This window comes from Lineus longissimus, chromosome 19, assembly GCF_910592395.1.
Source record: "Lineus longissimus chromosome 19, tnLinLong1.2, whole genome shotgun sequence".
NCBI classification, from domain to species: Eukaryota; Metazoa; Nemertea; class Pilidiophora; order Heteronemertea; family Lineidae; genus Lineus; species Lineus longissimus.
Window position 1 is genome coordinate 10421806 of NC_088326.1, and position 22030 is coordinate 10443835.

General features: G+C 43.1%; 1 protein-coding gene and 3 non-coding genes across 4 annotated transcripts; 3 read left to right on the plus strand and 1 right to left on the minus strand.

The window, feature by feature from the left end:
- Positions 1–1343: 1343 nt before the first annotated feature.
- LOC135502939 (hairy/enhancer-of-split related with YRPW motif protein 1-like) lies at positions 1344–11505 on the minus strand. Its single transcript, XM_064796154.1, has 5 exons — positions 11349–11505; positions 10577–10625; positions 9323–9406; positions 7989–8061; positions 1344–2979 (listed from the first exon to the last, which is right to left on the minus strand). Exons 1-5 carry the CDS (start codon positions 11429–11431, stop codon positions 2300–2302), a joined length of 969 nt encoding a protein of 322 aa, XP_064652224.1. The 5' UTR covers positions 11432–11505; the 3' UTR covers positions 1344–2299.
- A 6850-nt stretch (positions 11506–18355) lies between these two features.
- On the plus strand, positions 18356–18427 carry Trnag-ucc (transfer RNA glycine (anticodon UCC)). The gene has a single exon. It is a non-coding gene; the product is annotated as a tRNA-Gly (tRNA).
- A 658-nt stretch (positions 18428–19085) lies between these two features.
- On the plus strand, positions 19086–19157 carry Trnag-ucc (transfer RNA glycine (anticodon UCC)). Its single transcript has one exon. It is a non-coding gene; the product is annotated as a tRNA-Gly (tRNA).
- Positions 19158–19986: 829 nt separating this feature from the next.
- Positions 19987–20058, plus strand: Trnag-ucc (transfer RNA glycine (anticodon UCC)). Its single transcript has one exon. It is a non-coding gene; the product is annotated as a tRNA-Gly (tRNA).
- Positions 20059–22030: the final 1972 nt, after the last annotated feature.

Here is a 22030-nt window from a genome sequence, read left to right on the forward strand (position 1 = left end):
AGAAGACGGTCAGTGAACTCTTCCTTCCGGTAATATGTAATCCTAAAACACCTGGATATAGAATCAACCGCACTTTACAGTGTAAGTGCACCGGGAAATGCACTATGCGCCAACGTAGCCTCGTGTTGAAGTGAGCGGTTATGGTTAGGCAACGATAACTGCATGTGTTGTTCAACATTTTAGCTCCACCCTCACGGTTTTGGTGCCAGTGAGACAACCAATACCTCCAATTCGGTATCAATAATTCCTTAAACAAACAAGAACAAGGAGCGAAAAAACAACTGCACTTAAACTATAGTACAAGAACTTTATTTCTTCAATATAAAAGACGTAAAATATATAATATCTGTACAGGGTTTTGTACAAAAATGACATGCTGGTCCACTGGATTTGATCGTGACGTCATGAAGCATGGAACGGAGGATGTAAGGTCCTCTTGGCCACGTGACCATAATATTTGTATTCAAGTTATGTTCGTGATGCTTGATTCGGTGGGTAGATTCGTACAAAAATATTCGACTATAAAAATACGATATGAAAATATCGAACAATTATATGTGAGCGAGTTTTGGCCACCTGTTCGGTGACGTAGGAACTTTGGTGATGAAAAAAAAAACTAACCCCGTCTAACTCTGATGTCCAGGAATCCAAATTTCCTGGCAGGATAGTCCCATCATGGCCTATCGCCAGTTGGACTGAGGATTTCGGTGCATTCGCCTCTATCCTCAATCAGAAATCATGAAGAACTAGCTGTCAAGTGACAGGTTTTGACCAATCGAACCCCCCGCATGTGATCATGGCTGTACGATCATGACTGTGCCGGACAAGCATGATAGCTCTCTTCTGATTGGTCAATACCTGCCAGGAAGTCCTAAATTGCTGCTTGAGGAAAGTGACGAATGTCTTTGATACCAACATGACAAATGCGATGAACTCATTAAACAATATAGACAATAGTATTTAAGTCCATCACGCCAGAACTGGCTAATGTCAACGATTTTAACCAAATAAATGGTTGCCGGACACGTACGTCAGGTTAAGGTGCGGGTGCCATTTAATTAAATTAAAGTGTAGTACGTTTTGAACGTAGCTTTTGAAATGTCATTATACATTATTTCTATACAGTACTCACATTTTTTAGTTACTTTCGATTTACTTTCCTATTTTCATTTTCCTAAAATGTACAGTTACGTTCATCAACATCCAACAACTGCTTCGTTGTCTTCGATTCAAAAGCCGATATTGAGACACATTTTGAACCGTAGGGAAATTACCCCTTGTAGTACAACCCGACCCCCCCCCCCCCCCCCCCACCCACACACCACCATCCCACTCAACCCAAACCCCACCAGACCTGCCAGTGTCAGAACTGCCTTGAACGAATTCCTTTTAGGCAACTTTAAACGTCATTCATATCAATATACAACCCCAAAAATTGATTGTGGCGCAACCATTGGCCTTCTTGAACCCAAAGAAACACCAACAGGTGCTGCCCTCTTTTGAGCACGTTATAAAAAACTGCATAAAATGACAAAGGCTTTAACTTGATTGAAATTGAGCATTTTCACTGTTGCATAGAAACTTCCCCACGCTCTCACACCCAAATGCTAATACATTCCTAGGTATGAGGTAAAAGGACAATATCAACAACTGTTTACCTCGGCCAACGCGATAGGATTAAAACGCCATCCTTCAACGGGATATGTGTTGAGTAAATACATCACTTGGCCCAAATCACGTGTTCATTTTTTAATGGAACAATGGAAATAATATACAAGTGGTTCGGTCAAAGTTATGGTGAAGTGAACTCCTGGAATGTGTTTGTTATGTCACAGTTTTTAAGATACACGGTATTTTCATTAGCCCTCGCTCAGACCAACATTCGCCTTTCCATACCAGCGCACCTAGCGGTTGAATGGCGGAGCTTCGCAGAGGTATCGATGTTGCTGTGCGAGAATTAGCACAGTAATGTTGGCCTTTAATGCTATTTCGTTGATTTATTGTCAGGTTGGACTAGCATTAAAAATGTTTTATAAATCCACGTATTTGTCAAGACTAGTTCGTTCAGTGTACGTCCGATGGCGTATGCTACATACACAAGAAATGCTTACATCATACGTGTCGTCCACAATACTTGCTTACGTCACACGCAGCTAAAGCTTTATCCATCCTCTGATTGCACATAATTTGCTTGCGTATAGCACAAAGTGTAAAAATCCTAAATGCAATGCTGCAATGGCAGTGTGTAGAATTTAGATATAGTCATAATGGATGTAATCTAAAGTCTAGAAACTCACTATCAATAGGCCAACTCAGCACCCCATGGCCTATAGGGCTTGATACTAGCTGCAGCGTGCAGGGCAGAGGTTGTGGTGGGACTATAACTGTGCCCGGATGGGGACATCATAGGCATAGAGTTTACGCTCAGAGACACCGGAAACTGCGTATGGACTTGCGAAAGTGTGGGTAACAATGGCTGCGCGTGGGAGATTTGAGCAGAGGAAGTAGATATGTTTGGCATCTGTGGAGCAACACTCGCAGTGGTGGGAATCCTCACGTTGTGTGGCATGTTGCTCAATGACGTCATACTGTCGGATTGTCCAATCCTTGCCATGGTATCAGTACATGGGGGCATTCCCCCTAAATGTGACATACTGAGTTGATCGTTCTGAGTATTGTGTTGGGAGATCATTGAACTCGACATTGACGTTGCTGGTGAGCTGCCGTATTGAGAGTTTAATCCGTGGTGACTAGGGACAGAGTTCCATGACGTGTTCTGGTGGCAGGCCTTCGTGGCGAGCTCGCGTTGGGCTGAGAAGCACTGCAGGTGGCTCATGAGACGGAGACGGAGGGGGTCTTGGATATCCATGCCCTCGGCGGTGACCAGATACCGAGCGACCTCAGCGGCGCACTCCCTGAAACCTACGCTTCTGTAATCCATAGCTAGCGAGGTGGGATCGTAGTAGTTTCCATTTAGACCTGGAAAGACACAAGATCAAGAACAATTTAGTCATTTGGCTAAGAGGGTGCTATCTACAAGCAAAAGTACATAACGTCATACCGGCTCTGATAAGCCATCGCAACAGCCAAACGCCCAACCCCAGCGGCCAATCGCCATGTAACGAATTTCATCGCAACCCTGAACTCTCACTCCCATTAGATGGCGGAGGGATGCATTTTGAGACATTCTGTACTGATCCACACCTGCCTGGTCTATTGTGAAACAACTTCACGCCAACGAGACCAGAGAACGCACACAAAATGTCCACACAATGCACACTGGAAATGATGTTCACATTATGATGAATTGGACTTTCTTACAACAAATTGTGATATAAAGTTGCCTTTAGAAATCACGCGAAATTATGAGTAGCTTTTAATCGTTTCATTTTACGCTATATTTGGATTATTATTTCCGTGATGGGAATTGCTGAGTCTATTTTAAGTTTTGAGATTATTCAATTACTAATAATTTCATGCCCAGTTTATGATTAGAGGGCATTTCAATGGTTTCTGTGACTACGGGGTGTCCAAGCTTAGCGACATGATGCGTTATGTAATATCAACGTGCGTCCAGTTTCGGGCTTCACTTGGAACATATCTTGGGTACCTGGTACCATCAGTGTAATAGACGATAACGAACCGAGTGGCATTCGAAAGGACATACAGCGATAGTGCCCGGGCTGATTGTAGTAGTACAGTAGAACCTCTCTATTAAGGACACCCTCACGACTGAAAAGTGCCGTCCTTATCAGGGAGGTGTCCTGATTAGAGAGGTCAAATTGAATGGGAACAACCAATTTGGGACCAAAACTAGTGTCCTTAAAAGAGAGGTTGTCCTTAGTAGAGTGGTGTCCGCTAAGGGAGGTTCCACTGTATATGAGTAAATAGTATTTCCCTAATCACTTAGTATTGTGGCTGTCCTAGCTATGCATATCTAGACGTTGCCCCCCCCCCGCCGCCCGAACTAAAAACTTGATGCCGGCCAGCTACATTGTCATATTTAGTTCAAGAATTATCAGAGCACCACGTCAGCAATGCAGCGCAGAAAGGGTTGAATACACCAAGGACATAATAACTCAAATAATCATAACAACCGCGCCTTTCAAATACTAAAAAAAACTCTAAATGCCCCGACACATAAATCTTAAAACAAGTTTTGAAGTATCATTAAAATATAAACTAAGTCCTCCGGAGGGCAATGACGCATTCTTGTGTATCTCTTCGTTTTGTTGCGTCTCCAGTTCGCCATTGTTCGCACTTTCCCACTTGAGCATCGCGCGTGCGCAGTAGGGCGCACTACGAGACGTCGCACCGTGGGAAACTGAGTTACGCCAAGTCTCCACGTGTTTGTGTGTACATTGTACACAGGAGTCCGCTCCGGGTGGGCTGCACAGATGCGGATGTACACTGGTATGCATCATGGTGTTGATATTTAGGTCAGGTTGAGTTGATACCTCTGGTTAAGATGTCGATTTAGGACAAATGACACTTCTTACCAGCAAATGGTTGGCGTACTACGAGGTCACGAGGTCGCGTCATCAGTTGATGGAAAAAAGTGATCCAGTCAGGCGGCTGCTCTGCTGCGTTCCGATGCTGTAGACAAGGCAGAATACGGCAGGCCTGATCTGACTGATCAAAGTACATTAGAACCTCTCTATCAAGGACACTCTCGGGACAGACGAATTCTGTCCTTTATAGTGAGGTGTCCTGATTCGAGAGGTCTAATTAAATGGAGAAAACCTGACCAATTCGGGACCAAAACTAGTGTCCTTTATTAGAGAGGTTATGCTTAATAGAGAGATGACCGCAAAGGGAGGTTCATATGCACTTTATTGGTCAACACTCAATACCTGTAAACCTTTATATTTTCGCCAGCGTCTTTTTCGCGAATGCACTGTCAAACGCTAACTGAAAAAACGCGAAAATATCAACTTAAGTGCATTAAAGTGACACCTTTGGCAGGAGCTGTGTTGGTTTTGTATGCGAAAATTGCTTCCAGGAGGACCGCAACCTCACCAAACAGGATCATGGTAACGCTGGCGAAAATCATTATTATTATTATCAGAATTGGTGTCATGCTACAAGTGGCGTCGTGTGGTGTCAAGCAGGAGTATTACCCTCCTGTTCAGGTAAACTACCACGCCCAAGTGGTCCCTTTGACCATAGAAATTCGGCAGCAAACGCGATGATGCAATTGTACGAGTGTCACGTGCTGGCATCTGTCAAACTGCTCGGCAACGCATGGCGTTCTACAGTCTGAACAAACAGTAGTAATTCTACGCTTGTTGTGGTTTGTAGGTAATTATGGTGTTTATTCAGGAATTTAGCATAGCAGTCGAGTGGGTTCGATTGTTTTGCTTTGAAATCCAGAAAGTGTGCCTTAGAATAGGGCAAATTCATGCAGTATAAGTCTTTACTATATGGCTGGTCGGGAGTTTCGCTAATTTCTTTTTTCAAATTTTAGCAGCAGCAATAATATCGTTCAATTCATGATTTTCCCACCATATGACTAAGCTACAATTTCAATATTAGAATAAAGCAAATGAGGGCACAAAAAATAATGACGTCAGCAGTTTTATCGTAAAACATGTTGCTGTTCAATGAGCAAACTTTTTCATATTTTAATCCATGAGTGGCTGGGAAAACTTAACTTGAAAAAATTTGAATTGGTTTAAATGGATTTATAGACTTATCAATAGTTAGAACTGTATTATAGAAATTAAAGTCGGTATAATTCCTCTATAACAAGATCAAAAGAACATTTCTCGCAAAAGAACAGATTATGGTAAACACGGGTTGTTGGGAACGTGGTAAAGTTGACGTCAAGAAATTTGTGCAAATACCTACAACCATAAAAACTCATCAATTTTTCAATCAGAATTCAACCGGAGGAAAAGTCGATTGCACAGCTGATAGCTATAGCCTAAAATGCCTTCCACAGGCAATGAAGATAATGCCTAACCCGCACCCTATCAAATAATTTATTGCTTTCCGGAGAACGTCTCATGTGAGGGGTGACCCCCCCCCCCCCCCACCCCTTCCCATCTAAGCATTCACTCCCACTTTTCTCGAACGATGATTCACTCTCCGTTAGCGGTCAGGAGCATCACCCCCAAGGAAGCAAAGCACGTACCCCGCTCTCGAAGAATTGTACAATCGTAGATATCAAGGCACTCTCCGTAAGCGACGTCTTCAGAAACAACACCCCACACAAAAGCAACACTAGGACTCCGCTCTCGAAGAACGGCACAATCGGAGATAAGACACTCTCCGTAACAGACGTCTTCAGAAGCATCATCCAACAAAAAGCAGAACACTGACCCCCGCTGTCTAAGACTGCGCAGTGCTTGTGAGTGTCGCCCTCAATGGAGGCAACCGTGGGAAAGGTATCTCAGCCGCTTCTGTTGACACCTGGCCGATGACTGACGAGCGATGCGACAGATAACCCATGATCTTACAACACGCAGTGACACGGACGCATCCCAGTGATCTATGAAGGTAAACAATGCGGCGAAGGCGTGAGAACCCGGAACGGTATCAGCGCCGCAACAGGCGTGTGTTGCATTCCTACGGCGGCCGTTTTAGAGGCCCGTTGATAGCATACGCGTTCGACGTTTTCCCTGCAATATTCGAGTGCTCTGGATTGCAGTCGTTATCTTTACGTGTAACATGATATGACTGGCAAAACTGTACGGAGAACGCAAGAAAAGGATTGTTGAATCATTAAGTGACTATCTTACTTGTTAACAGAAGCGGTGGCGCGATGAGGATTTGATAGTTTCTATGAATGAAGGCCCTGGCTATTCCCTGATCAATTAATGTCAATTTGCATCAGTTGAAGCAGAGCATGGAACTTTCGCAAAATATTCAATTCAAGGAGTAGGAGAAAGACAACACACACCAGCAAGAAGAATGCATTCCAGCCCCCGGCGTGGCCAAAAACAGCACGCGGTGCTCTAAACGAGACAGACCACGCGCCCAGTCTCTCCACTATCAGCAATTCTGCCTTAGCAACGCGCGCAATCCACTTGATGCTGGGGAAACCACGCACTTGGTTACCGCGGCAAAACAGATGGCTGGCGAGAGCTCGAGTGCATGGTGTCGTTGCTTAGGAGATCACTGGTTCATATTTGTTTTCTGAAACGTTGTTGCGTACTGACAGTCTGTTAACGCCAATTAGCAGCTTCTTCAAAGTTCAAGAAAGAAAGATTTTTTTCATGACACCGGGCAGGTTATCGACAGTGTCTGTGTAGGCCTATTTCATTCACAGTCGTCGTACGTCACCCGCGCTTCGCGGACTGGGGATTTGTAGCGCACCCGGATATAAGCATACTTTTTAGCAATCGCTGATGGAAGGAAAAAACTTCGAAAGAACAAACAAATTTTTTTTCCAAAACCAGACCGGGTGTAATAACGTAGTGTAAATACACATTAATGATGACACAAACCGGGACGAAAACAAAACAGAGTCAAAATTCAAATTGTGCAACACTCGAATCACCACAATTCCTGCTCCCCTCCCGCGCATGCCAACCTGTTCCTCAAGCAAACATAAACTTTACTTTTCCCATAGCCTGATGTGTCCGCGCCACGGTCACAATAGGGCGCCCATTCATGAGCGGACAATGCCAGACAATTACCTAAAGAAGATATGGTGACTTATCACCCAATGTCAATTCCGATTTTACTATTTTTACTATTAAGTGCTGCTTTCTCACGCTTCTGGTCTCCGGCCCGGGATCGGTGATTCATTTTTCGAAATATCCCTGGTCATTTTTTTTCTCTGCGGCTGGGTCCGCAAATATTTTCATGGAAGCATTTGAATATGATCTGAAATATCTTTGTGAGTTTTCCGTGAAAGCGTGGTTAGAATGATCATCTTGATAACATATCAACCCCGTCTAGTCCCGTTCGAAAAAAATCTACAAAAGAATCATAGGACTTCTTGCAACATCATTCTTGAATGAAATTGAATTGTTTCTCACCTTTTTGATGTAATACTTTCAGGTGGTCAACCGTCATTTGTAATATCTCAGCCTTTTCTAACTTTGCCGAACCCTGAAAGAAGAAAAAAGGCAATTAGTCACATAATTAGGTTAATTAGTCGAATTAATTAACAATGCAATGCACGTATTTTAGAGTCATAAGAAAATTACCATCGTAAAGAGATCGCTTATTGAAGGTGACAATTCAAATTAATGATGGCAATATGAGTTTGTAGGGAGCCTGGTTTACGAGTGCGTATAACGCCAATGGCTTAAATATGGCCATGTATATTCTATGGCCTGGTCCATATTAAATGTATTGTTGATATCTTTGAGACGAACTTCGATACGCCGCCAAAGTTAACACGATTATCATCTCAAAGCCACGATACGACGTATTTGTAAACGTTACCTAATGTGATCGAAACCTCTCTAATGAAATTAAAGTCTAAAGTTATTCAATGATGCTATTTTACTCTGACTGTATGAGCTTTCCATTCACGTTTAATTAAATATCTGATCACCTAGAATTGGTTTAGAACGCAGGGAGTGACGCAAAAGTACATAAAAAACAGCATCTTTCAAACTGTCTTTTCAATGACTTCTTCTGACTCTTTCAAAATTCTAACATGATGCGTTCGTTATCTGTTGGTCACGCCTGGGTGCGTCTTGGTGAGATTCCCACGTTCTGAGGGGTCACTGTCGCCCGGGGGTGAGTGGCCTGACGCCGCTGCCAGTGACCAGCGTTTGCTTAACTCCTTTTGAATGTAATTTGGCCAGGATAGCAAGCACATTTTGTGTGAAGTGTACGCAGAATGTACAGTAGTTGCAGGGAAAGTTATATTGGATTGTTGAGCTCTTTCTATAATCAACATGACTGGTTCTCTTTCGGCAAGTGCCACTGGCCGTGATGCATTACGTGATGTGGGCGTTCAATTGGTTAACGGGCCTTCTTGTCGAGTAAAAAGCGTCTTGCAAAAGCTAAGCTATGCTCAGAATGACCCAGTGTCGTGCCAGCTATTGGTGGAACTACATTGAGAGTTTTATCGAAACATGAGACAAAGGCCCCCTATTCATTTTTGCACCATTTCGCAACTTATTGGCTTCAAAGCTATATGAGAAATGCCAAGGATTTGACAAGGTAGTGCAAATCTTCGTTGCCGCGTGATGAAACTCTTTATTTAGAAACAAAAAGAATGTCCCTCTTACGACAGACTGAACGTGATCTGCTGGTGAAAAGAAACATATCGTGCCTTCATCCTTTGTCAATCGATTGTAAACCACCATTTAAAACCGCGAATACAAAATAGTGTGCAAATATTTGACAATCTTACCTGTTTTTCAAAAGCCGTGGGAACGAGCCGTCGCAATTCCGATAAACTGTTGTTAATTCTGTCGCGGCGTCTCTTCTCGATTATCTGGAGAAGAAAAAGCAATTTATTAATTATATACATAAGATATGAAAAGAAGATAGTGAAGTATTATATATAATTTACGCGTGCATATCAGAATGATTGATACCAGTTCGCGGAGCTCGTACGTGATAAGACAATTTAGACGGTGGCAAGGTCACGCGCCGTAGGTATGGGAACAAGAAGTCGGTACCCGGCCGAGCCGGATCCGAGGAACGTCATTCTTAGTGGATCCGCGCGCTTTGGAGGTATTTTGACAAAGGTTAATCAAATCAATGCGAGAAGAGGAGTATTTGCAATGGAATGGACTACTGTCAGCATCAATCCAAATTTAGGCCAATGCTAGTATCGTATGCTAGAGTGTCCTATCTCGCGCAATGGCACACTGGCAGTATCAGCCAGGAATAAAGGGTTAACTCTCGGGTTAACTAGGAGGTTGCAAAGTGGAATGGATACAATAAGGGGACAGTTTGCTTTAGTCCAAATTGTCGTTGGCGCGAATCTTAGGATTTATCAAACTCTGTTAACAAATTTACGCCCACCGCAAAACTGACAAATATGCGCGGATCATTTGTCTGCAGCATCTTCGACAATTATCATCACTGCCTCCCCCGCAACCAGAAAAACCAGTTAGTGTTACCCCGTATTCATATGAATGCAGATGCAGCAGGCTGCAGCTTTTGTACTTCCAAATTACCTCCCATTCACCCGCACCGCTCCGTCGTTTCATCCTCTCTCATGAATGGCGCGCGGTGGCGGAGTGCGTCGTGTCAACGTTTGGCTCCATAAACAGTAGATAAACCAGCATCTTTCAACAGATTTGTTGAAGAATGAATACCAATACTGAACTGATATCTAAACATGTCAGAAATTGCCGAGGCCCCTCGCAAAATAGGCAAGGGCACGGCCATTCCATCCCGAAGCAACACCCCCATCGCTGACCCGCGTAATGCCAATACAGAATTACTTGAAGGTGACACCCCGGTAGCCACACACTATAGACGTCGAATATTGTGGGTTTTGTTTAACCAACTTGCTTGATAGCTTGATAAGTTAGGTGAGAAACGAGCCAAATCATTCTTTGATGTTGTCGCATTTTTAAGATTAGACCAAATCGCGAGCCACATATCCTTGATAAGGCGATGGCGAAGATGAAAACCAGGAAATAAAACTCACCCCTCTTCGCTTTTTTCTGTCGCTGACTGAACAACTTTGTGAGGGTGACCTGAAGAAAAAAGACACTTTTTAGAACAATCGTAACGAATCTGAACCAGGTATTCATCATAATATAAAGAAATGATTAAAGTAGGCCTACATTACTGTAGAGTTTTGACGGGCTGCCTTAACAAAATGATGCGTTTGTCGATAATGCGTTTGATCATTGTTCAATGAATAAATGATGGACACCATAAGAGTGGGTCAATAGAAACTCGCCGATAAACACGAATCATGAAATCCAGAGAAAAAAACCTACGAAAAGGTTTGAGATTTAAAAAAAGTCATTTCATGTTCAGCAGCTGATGTTCGGGGTGTGTTTGTGAATCTGCATGGTCATGATCATGGTGCCATGACATGACATTACCGAGAAAATACTTGGAAGATAGCTCAAAAAAGACCACGACCAGACTACTAATTCCAGAAGGCCTACTTTACTTGTCCAGAAATGACTAATAAGCCAATTGATAATTTAATTATTGAATGGTGTATTTAATGGTCAGTGGTGGTCATGAAGATGATATGTTCAATAAATTTGAAACAGCTTGTAAAGCTGTGCATGATGCTGCACTCTGCAGCTGAGCTCAGCTTCCATGCATGCTTCACTGTTCTACTACCATGATCCTGCTGCACTGATACACCACCAAAATAATTAAACACATATCAATTAAGAGAACAAAATTAATGAATTGAAAAACAATACTATGATAATTAAGCATTATTTCAAACTTACCCTGGCTTTCCCATGTCATCAAATACATCCTCATCAACATCACTGCAGCTTTCGCTTAAACTCCGTTTCATTCTGGCAACCATGTGAATTAAGCAAAAAATCCAAAAATCCAAAAACGCGTCAAAAATCTCGTAAAAGTATATCCTCTCAGCACAGATGCAACTTCAAAATTGATGATCTTTCCCACGGTTCTGCAGTTTTGTTGAGATCGGCTGCTGCGCCCGCCCCCTTTTTGATTGACGGCTCAAACTCTGGGATTGTTCGTGATCTGCGCGCCGATTGGTTGATGGGTTGTTAATAGCTCCGATCTGGAATGCTCGGGAACGAGTATAATGAGAGTGCGAATAGCGATCTGTCCGAGTTGTGTTTTACAAATGTCGTAAACTCCGATGAAATACGATCAAAAATGTAGAAAGCCTTCAAATTGTTGCTAGATGTAAGATCATAGAAAGCAAATACTTTTGCAGGAGTGCGAAATAATTTTTCAGTGGGAAATCTCCCGCGAAGCGACCATTCTATTGTTCGGCCACCCATTATACTCGTTACAGGCCGCGGTGCCCGGTCCTGGCGTTGGACGCGAGGCACGCACGCGCGGGGCCGTGGGAAAGCCTGGCGACCCAATCATAATCCAAATACGAACTTTTGTTTGGACTGCTGAGTTTACGCTTCGGCGACCCCGGGTCTTTGGGTAGGGAGCCGAAACCTGCGTGAGAAACGCGAAGGGGCATGGAACTTGTCCTCAAGAATTTGATATTTTGGTGGAGTGATCATTGTCCTTGGCATCACGTCTTTGGTCACTAAATACTTCTTGAAAATGAAGTCAAATATGATTTTCTTTTCTTCTGGAATATTCTCGGATAAGGGAATAATAGAATGGGTCTTATTACTGAACATTTTGCATTCAATTAAAGGGATACCGAGATACCATACTCGTTCGTTTAGGACTGGGGGGTGGCGGGAGTCTGTCTTGGGTGAATGGTGTCTTAAAGGGAGTGGTGCTAGTGTGCAGAAGACATGGGGCCGATTTCGCCATTAAACACGAACGCCTTATCCTGAGCTGATTCCTTGAAGAGACAATGGTAATCATCTCAGTTGTGCGATGAATCGCGAGGATGTCCAAAGAGAAATTCGTCGATAAAGTAAGGCATTACCTGGTGGTTTGTTGGCAGGAGATATGAGAATATCATTCGAAAATGTCCGATGGCGAGGTGCAGAATTTGAGCCGAGAAGAGAAAGAGGTGGCATGGAATTTTTACGACGCCGGGATATCGCGTACGTGCAACAAACCGTAGCGATACGCTACAATATTCTGAAGAAGAAAGCTAGCTCGTACTTTTTTGGGATAATGCAAAGTTTGGAACGACATCAACGATATCACCCAAAGCATCAGTTTCCAGAAGTCAGCAGAAACGGCGATCCTTGATCGGCGGCAAACCTCTATGCAGTGTCGCCCCGTGCGGTCACAGTCGGCGACTCGTGCGCGCCACAAGCCGGACACGCCGCGGTGCTTCCGAGCCGGGGGGCGCGGATCATCTGCACTCGGGGAGCATAGTCTACCAGAAATGACTACAATGGCCTTGTATCCTGACAACCAGTGACTTTTATAGCGGTTAGGCCCAGAGTCCATCCACGCTTCGGTCCCCCTAATTTTTGCAGTGCACCGGTTGACGCTATATACATGTAGGCCTTCTCAGTCTTACAAGGTATTCATAATATCAAAACTAGATAGATTCATCCTGGCAAAATCAATGATTTTCAATATACGTCTCCTGTCGATATGACCTTAGGTAATGACGTAGGAGTAAAAAGGCCTTGGTTGCGATGTTCAGGTTATATTTTGCGGGGTGTGCTTTTATGGAATTCAGGGGCCTGAGCTATGCCATTTTGGATTAGTGTTAAGGGTTAAAATTAACCCTCTCAAATCAACGGAGCGTCCCTCAACAGGGGTTTATACCCTCTCCAGTTTATAGCTCAGCTCCTCCGTGACACTAATCTTCTTACCTTGGTATGGCGATACCCTGCAAGATAGGGGTTGCCACACGATGGTCGTGCACGATCCTTCAGAGGAATCGGGGTATGGCGATCCGCTTCATGATAAGGGTTGCCACACCAAAGCATTGAATCTTTTCTTACGAGGCTGCGATATCGCAACGAAGTATTGCCCGTATTAAAGGTGCGCGGATGCAGCGAATGCAACGAAACCGAACTTAATGTTGAAGGTTCAGTGTATGCGATAATAAATTGTTAAAATACATGCCTGGAGTATACTGCACAACTGGCATGTGAAATTCAATTTGCCCCCATGGCTGGGTCATGCAATTCTTTATGTAAGAATGTTAGGTTGTATGAAAATGTGTACCTCATCACAAATCATAGGCCTACTGAGTACATGTATAAGCTAGCCGACTTCCAACGCAGCCGCCGCGGAATCAAAAGAAAACATCGCAATTGGCATAAACAGCGGGAAATGATGAAGGTGTCATGTACGAAAGAGCGTTGATCTCGAGACCTCTGGAGGTCACGAGGTCAGGTGACATGGGGTTGTTCCCACGTGACGGCGTGTGTTGGGAAGCTGTAGGCGCTTGTGAGCTGAGCGATACGTCAACACGATAAGATGTAGGCCTTTGTAGCAAGCGCTGCAAAGACTGTTCAAGAATAAGTGGACTAACTCTGCGTCTTGTCCGGGTATCTCAACCAGAGATTCAGCCGATGTGAACAAAATAAGGCATCTCTGACACCGTCTTTGGCATTGCTTTCGCTTTTCTGAACACGACACTGACATAGCAAGGGCAAAATTAGCGAACCGTTTCATAAATTGTGTGTCATCGAACACGTTGATTATCAACAGGCTTTCAAATCAAGAACATCTTTCCCCAATTAGTCCCAATCCCAACCTTCAAATGCGATCTCAGAGCCCTGTACGACAATTTTCTCCTCAAGAAACATTTATGAAGCGTTTCTTTAAAACAACGACCCAGTTGAACTCCTATGGCGCGGGGTACTCATTCACTGATAAATCTTAGTGCCACAAGTTGATTTGGCTGAAGATACGGATGCCTCTATTTTTGAGCAAGCTGGTCGTTAATGTATTGTTCACCCCTTTGAGAAAAGAGTGTATGAATGATACGTACATGACGTAGGCATGAACAATATTTTCGAGGAAACTTTTTGGAATGTATTGTTACGTTCGCTCTTTGAGTAAAAGAGTAAATGAATGATATATATAGGACTGTCCATGGATGCTCTACATCCGAGGGGCCTGTATTTGAAGGAAGCTGTTTGGAAATGTATTGTTACCTCTAAAAGATAAGAGTGTGTGGAGGATATGTATAGGCCTGTATTTTGGAAGAAACTAACTGGAAATATATTTTGTTACCTTTTAAGTAAAAGACGGATACGTACAGGCCTGTATTTTGGAGGAAGCTAGTTAGAAATTTATTCTACCCATTTGAGAAACGAGTGTTGAAGGATACGTATCGGCCTGTATTTTGGAGGAAACTGGTTGGAAATTAATATTGTAGGCCATACCTCTTTGAGAAAAGAGTGTATGAAGATTTATCCTCCTGTCAGGCCGAGTGTCAAGATCGGAGCTAAATCAAGGAATAATTAGTCTCGACATCAGTGTGAGCTTCGTAGAAGACACCCGTTCCCACGACTTGCATTGTTTATTTATTATCAGACCTCCAGCTCGGGGCCACGTGACTCAATTATGTCTAATCATTTGCAGCCTCCGCACGACATCTTAGATTTCACACTCCAGGTCGGAGTAAATATGTGAGAGGCTGGAGTGTGAAGGGAATTGCACAGTACGTCCGAGATAATTTCCCTAAGATGCAGTGCATCGTTGTGGTGGCTCAACTGTTATAAAGATATCATCACAGCAATGATTTTGTTGGAAGGACCTTACCTGTCCCTTGCTTTTTAAGAGAAATAAGACTCCCCTCTAGCAATAATTCCTGATTTTTCTCACAGTTTCGCAGGTCAACCCAAGGGTTCACAATCTAAAATCGGATGTTTTCCTTTTAACAGGTGACTGCACGCGAACGAATCGCGATGTTAGTTCAGCATTCGGATCTCGCATGACACTTCCATCTTCTCACGGCTGCGAAGGAGCTGAAGGAGTTTAGTGTACACCCTAGGTAACATTTTAAGGGGTTTAAACGGGGTCAAGCGTGCATCTTGTGGTTAAATCCTACCATATGTACTTGCGATCAGTGTATAGAGTAATTTGCAGAGTGTACACAACTCATGGTCACCGATGGGCCCAGCATGTTCCTCGGCTGCACACTGAGGCCACAAAAATAACATGACATTGTGGATGCGGCTACTGGTCATGTCCCTGCAACCGTTTGGTCGTTCATGATACGTGCTACTGCATGGAATGTTGGGTGAAGTGGCGACGTTGTGTAGGTTTAGCCTTCCAAGCATCCTCGTGCCATGACGCTGCCTAGTCAGTGCCCTATTTCCGAACCGACCGGGGGCGTTCACCAGGATTTCTGACACGTGCTTTGCAAACCACCATTGGAATCCTGGGGAAAGTGGTGTCGACGTTGTGCAGCATGGGCCTACGCACGTTACGGCGTGTGTCCACTACTTGTCAGTTCGAAAATCACATAATTTGTCTAGTTTATCAATATCCCCGCCGTTAGACAGCAGGGCCTACAGCAGTTGAATATCAAAGATAAACACCCAGGCGTGCGACGATACGATCGACTTCTAGCTGCATGATATCAGTGTGTCAACCGTTGGCCCGATTTATACGCCACGTGCTCGACCGGCTGACATTACGCCATTGGAATGCTGGGCAGTGGTGATGTACGATGCATGGGCCTACGCACGTGACGACGCGTGCGTCGAACTTTTCAACTTGTTTCGGGCTGAAGGGAACGACGAGAAAATGTTTACTAACTTGCAACATTGTTTTGAAAGGTGTCAGGGGCGTCCATTATACAATCTCAACAAACGATACAATATTTTGAATAGATCGGGACCAGTATAATTTCGGCGTTGTTGGCGCCCCAATCTTGTTGACAGCTTCCCACCGAAAAAGATATTCAAACATTTGAAGGTCCACAAGATGGGGTCTCGACAATATAATACTTGACAACCGTAGTAATTTGGTCAGTCAATTGTATGTTAATTCGTTCAAGAGTGTCTGATCTGCCAAGCAGTTTCGTATGGCCAGAACAAGGCCACGTTTACGCTGTGACCGTCACCGCGCCTTGATAACCTTGCGGACGCCATCAGCCAATACTTGAGTGTGATTTCTGAGAAAAAAGTCAACAACGAAATATGAATTATAGTCATAAAGATAGAAGGTCAGGGGTCATTGTGCTCATCTAGTGCCAGATACACGTCTGCCGTATTTTTCTGATACCTGAGTTCAGACCTACACTAACACAAAAATGAAAAGTAGGTCAGATTTTCTAAGAATTTTGTCAAAGAAGTGAAAATGGTCGTCCACGCTGTCCAACAAAATTCTTGACTTATCACTCTGATCGCATTCTGTGGAATAGTGGTCATGAAGTGTTTTGCTCCTCACCTTTTTTTTCTTTTTCGGAGGTATTTTAAAATTTGTGTTTGAGAAAATATATACTCTCAGCTATTTACGATTACAGCTTAGATGCTGAAAGCAGAAATCGGTTGAGTTGAATTAAAGATATACCGCAAATGTCAAGGCCACGTTAAAGACCGTTCGTTGAAAAAAATGAAAATCTAAAAAAATCTAACATGAATTTGGAAATCTCCTGCAAGTGTTATCACGTTCTGAAGAGACTGGTACATGTAAATAAACTTCAACAATAGAGCTACAATTCTTAAAAGAAGACTGATAGGCGAATACTGTGAAGTCAAGTTTCAGCGAAATTACGTGCATAATAATTGCTCGACGGCAACGTTTATTTATATTTAGCGAGCCACAGGGAAAAACAATAATCGACCGTTAAAGGCCTTTAAGGAATCCGTCGGCGCCGCACAAACTGTCTGCACCTGCAGGCCTATGAAATAACGATAAACAAGAGTGAAAAATTATCTCATTTGAGTAAAATACAAGTGCATACCGGTGTCAGATTACTCGTTTGACCAATTAGGCTAATCAGGGTATTTTTACTAATCCAAAATACTTCCAATGAATGCCTGTTAAACGAAAGCCTAAAGCAATTGTTAATGAATTTACCAAAACATTTTCAAGTCCCGATTCAGTTGTTCTTTTCTGTTATTTATGCGGATATGGCAGGTCGAAACAGTGAACCAAATTCCTGAAAATATCCACAAATAATTGTCTTGTGTAATACGATTGTAAGGAGTCTATTGCCAGTACTTACAACCATCTTAGTCTTAAGACATTGAAATCCAACTATGCTTGGATTACTGAGGGAAGAGAATTAGTTAACTAGTTGGCATTATTGACATTATTTAGATCGTTAGTTTTAATATTTCGAAACAATCAGAACAGAATAACGGGCGACTAACTGAAATGGAGAAAAATAACGTGTAGTTTAAAACTTTTGATCGCAGCATGAATATTAGAGAGTTCAGAAATTTTCGGCTTGTTTGTCTGCATAGCTTCAATGGCCACTGACCAATTCAGCCTGAAAAAAAACATACCACTGAGAATAAGCTCATTACCCCTTTGAGGGAATCATTTAAAGGATGAGTAACTTTTCCTGTAACTACGTTTTCGCTTGGTTTGGGTTGGATATGTTGCCAAGTGGGCCCAGTCATGGCTCGTTATTTCGACTATTTCGCTTCGATTTGACAACATCGGCACTCTAATCATCTTGTAAGATCGTTATACCATAAACTTTATTTGAAAGACTCTGAAATGGTTAATTAGCTAATCGTCTCATTAGGCAGCTAACAATGTATCTGGTGACAAACATCTGACTTACATGTTCAATATGGAGGCCGATAAGTCAATTGTTTGATAATTAGATTACGAACAGGGGAACAACGTTCAGCAAGGACGATTGTACATATTGTACACTAATGCCCATTACTTCCATGAGGCGCTGGTGGTGTAAAGGTTAGCATTGTTGCCTTCCAAGCAATAGATCCAGGTTCGATTCCCGGCTAGCGCACGTTTTTGCACTTTGTTTTTATTTATCTTGTCAATTTTGCTTTGTTCGTGGTTGCATTTTTCGGCAATTTAACCCTTTTCTCTCGCATCAAACAGAATAATAATTACACACAAATGAGGATGGAATTTTACCTGACACGACGAGACTTTATATAGTGTGTAGCCAACCGACTCTACTGAGTTTTTAACGAGTTTTACCCAGATACCACTTCAGTATAATACCAACTGCAACATGAAGTTTTTCTCCAAAAAAACCCAAGGTCTATTTATGTCGCTGGTACTAACTTCATAAAAACAAAAATTAAAATCACTGCAAAAAATATGAGTGCAAAAAGGTAATCCCGAGGACCTTTGCGAATAACTAGTCTCCTGTGCGCAGTCCATTTCGTCATCGTGATCGCCCTTCCTCGCGACAGGACGAGGCCGGTCCGTCCGGAGTGTACAAAAACCCGGATTGTTTTACACATCCAGCATTGGACAACTGCCCGCATATTTTGATAAATAATTGGCGATGATAAGAAGTACGCTGTACTGACACACAGAATGAATGGTCATTCAATCCCTGTACGATTCCTACGTAACACTCTTCGCCGCCTGACTAATCGCGTTCAGCAAGGCCATTGTTCATATTGCACACTAATGCCTATGATCTCCATGAGGCGCTGGTGGTGTAAAGGTTAGCATTGTTGCCTTCCAAGCAATAGATCCAGGTTCGATTCCCGGCTAGCGCACTTTTTTGCACTTTGTTTTTATTTATCTTGTCAATTTTGCTGTGTTCGTGGTTGCATTTTTCGGCAATTTAACCCTTTTCTCTCGCATCAAACAGAATAATAATTACACATAAATGAGGATGGAATTTTACCTGACACGGCGAGACTTTATATGGAGCAAACCAACTCCACTGAGTTTTTAACGAGTTTTACCCAGATACCACTTCAGTATAATACCAACTGCAACATGAAGTTTTTCTCCAAAAAAACCCAAGGTCTATTTATGTCGCTGGTACTAACTTCATAAAAACAAAAATTAAAATCACTGCAAAAAATATGAGTGCAAAAAGGTAATCCCGAGGACCTTTGCGAATAACTAGTCTCCTGTGCGCAGTCCATTTCGTTATCCTGATCGCCCTTCCTCGGACAGGACGAGGCTGGTCCGTCCGGAGTGTTCAAAAACCCGATTGTCTAAGGCTGACGTTACAAAGGCCTCATTCGTTCACTTCCCACATGTCACGTTCTCCTTAATGCGTTCGTTCCTCACTGAATGCATGCCACAAGGCCGTGCATTCACCGAGGAACGTTAAGTAAAGCTGGAACGTGACATGTGGGAAGTGAACGAATGAGGCCTATGTAACGTCAGCCTTACACACCCACCATTGGACAACTGCCCGCATGTTTCGATAAATAATTGGCGATGATAAGAAGTACGCTGTACTAACACACAGATATGAATGGTCATTCAATCCCTGTATGATTCCAACGTAACACTCTTCGCCGCCTGACTAATCGCGTTCAGCAAGGCCGATTGTACATATTGTACACTAATGCCCATTAATTCCATGAGGCGCTGGTGGTGTAAAGGTTAGCATTGTTGCCTTCCAAGCAATAGATCCGGGTTCGATTCCCGGCTAGCGCACGTTTTTGCACTTTGTTTTTATTTATCTTGTCTATTTTTCTATGTTCGTGTTTGCATTTTTCGGCAATTTAACCCTTTTCTCTCGCATCAAACAGAATAATAATTACACACCAATGAGGATGGCCTTTTACCTGACACGACGAGACTTGATATAAAGTGTGAAGCCAACCGACTCCAGGGAGTTTTTTAACGAGTTTTAACCAGATACCACTTCAGTATAATACCAACTGCAACATGAATTTTTTCTCCAAAGAAACCGAAGGTCTATTTATGTCGCCGGTACTAACTTCATGAAAACAAAAATTAAAATCACTGCAAAAAATATTGAGACTGACTGTATATATAATGACTATATATTGTCGTCATTGTATAATATCATTATTCATCACATGAAATAAATATTCTCGATATTTTCGCTGTTGGAGTCACGTGTCCCCTGCATCTCTGCCAGACGACCAGTTGGCCCTCAATCAAGGTTCGCAGACGACCGATTGGAATCAATATACACAACGCACGATGCAATAAGAATGAATTCCCACTTCTGAATATATGATTTAATATCATGTTTGGGGTAGGACCTTCTGCTGAGCCCCACGACCCTCCCCAAACACCACGTGGGTGCCTCATGCCAGGCATCACGTCAGATCTCGTCGCCACGCGCATGGATACCATGAGAGTTTCGCCAAAATAAAAAATAAAAATAAAAATCAAGCAAAAATCAACGTACAAGTGCAATACATGTAGTTTGTATTTTGCTTCATTACTGATATGATTAAATTTTTATATTGATTCATCATATATTTTAGATGCAATATTTGGTGAGTATTCGTTCCACACCTGATCGTCTGCAACCTTCAGCGTTCCCGCCCCTCGCGCGCAAGGACGCCAAGCACCACGTTGACACGCGGCCAGTGATGAGGGTACAACAGAAGGATGCACGGAGCAGCAACACCAACCCTCCCGCAGCAACAGAGCCAGCATTTAGCACAACAGTAGCCGACCCAGCCTCCGTGAGTAGAGAACGCTAGCCGCTATTGTTCACGTTTTGTTTTGGTAGTCACACCTGTATTGTTCTGTTAAAGCATCGCGGAAGTGTTTCAAATGTCGCGTTGGAATTCCACTCAATGAAAATCGGGGAAGTCCCAGTGTCCGCGAGACTGATGGTGAATCTGCCCCAAGGTTGGTCCAAAAATGTCCCGAGCAATTAAATTACTCAGGTGTGCATAATCAGTATAGTAACTGAGTAAAGTCGCCTCACATCCAAGCGTTTCATGGTCAAATTATGTGTCCAAGGCGCTCGAGAACAACCGATTATGGCCGATTAAGGCCGTAACTTTGGGTCAGAGGTTTTTGGCTGCACCTGGCGCGCTTGGTGCATTGTTTCTCAAGGGTAGCATACCCCGGACGCGGTCACTTAAGGACCTTGGGACACCGGAGTGATGGTCTCATGCGGTCACCCGAAGGTGACGAAGTCAATTAATTGAATTGACATTCTGTTGTAGTTGGTCTTCGCAAGAACGAATTTTGTTTTGATAAATCTCAGACATCCCTTGGTTTGCCGTTATATAAGGGGTAGTGATTTTAGTTTAAGTTCTTGCTACATGCTCAAAATTTCATAACACCAGACTGTTTTCTCGTCTCTTTAAAAGAAATGAGATTTCGCCTAAAAAAAGTGAATACCTCGCAACAGCAGTCGCCCTCCCAGCAACGACATGTACGATGACACTTATGTCCGAACGCAAGCCCTTCGGTTATTCAGGTGTGAAATGACACTTGGACACTTATTAAAATCCATAGTCGGGACACTTAAAGACGTATCTCGTAATCAGTCGAGAGATGCCTCTTGAAATGCAATCAAATAAATTGTGCTACAAAAAGTACATGATATTCGTTCAATGAAGACAATTGTCACAACTTGAAAATACTTGAAGACGTTCGGATTTATAATGTATCTGGATTACGCCGTAGCAAC

Bases quoted from the DNA above. Each gene is read 5' to 3' on its own strand.
- LOC135502939 (XM_064796154.1), bottom strand. From the start codon at position 11,431: ATGGTTGCCAGAATGAAACGGAGTTTAAGCGAAAGCTGCAGTGATGTT. The intron at 9,407-10,576 runs GTGAGTTTTATT...TTTCTTCTCCAG, and splicing joins ACAGAAAAAAGCGAAGAGGG to ATAATCGAGAAGAGACGCCG. The intron at 8,062-9,322 runs GTAAGATTGTCA...TTCTTCTTTCAG, and splicing joins CCACGGCTTTTGAAAAACAG to GGTTCGGCAAAGTTAGAAAA.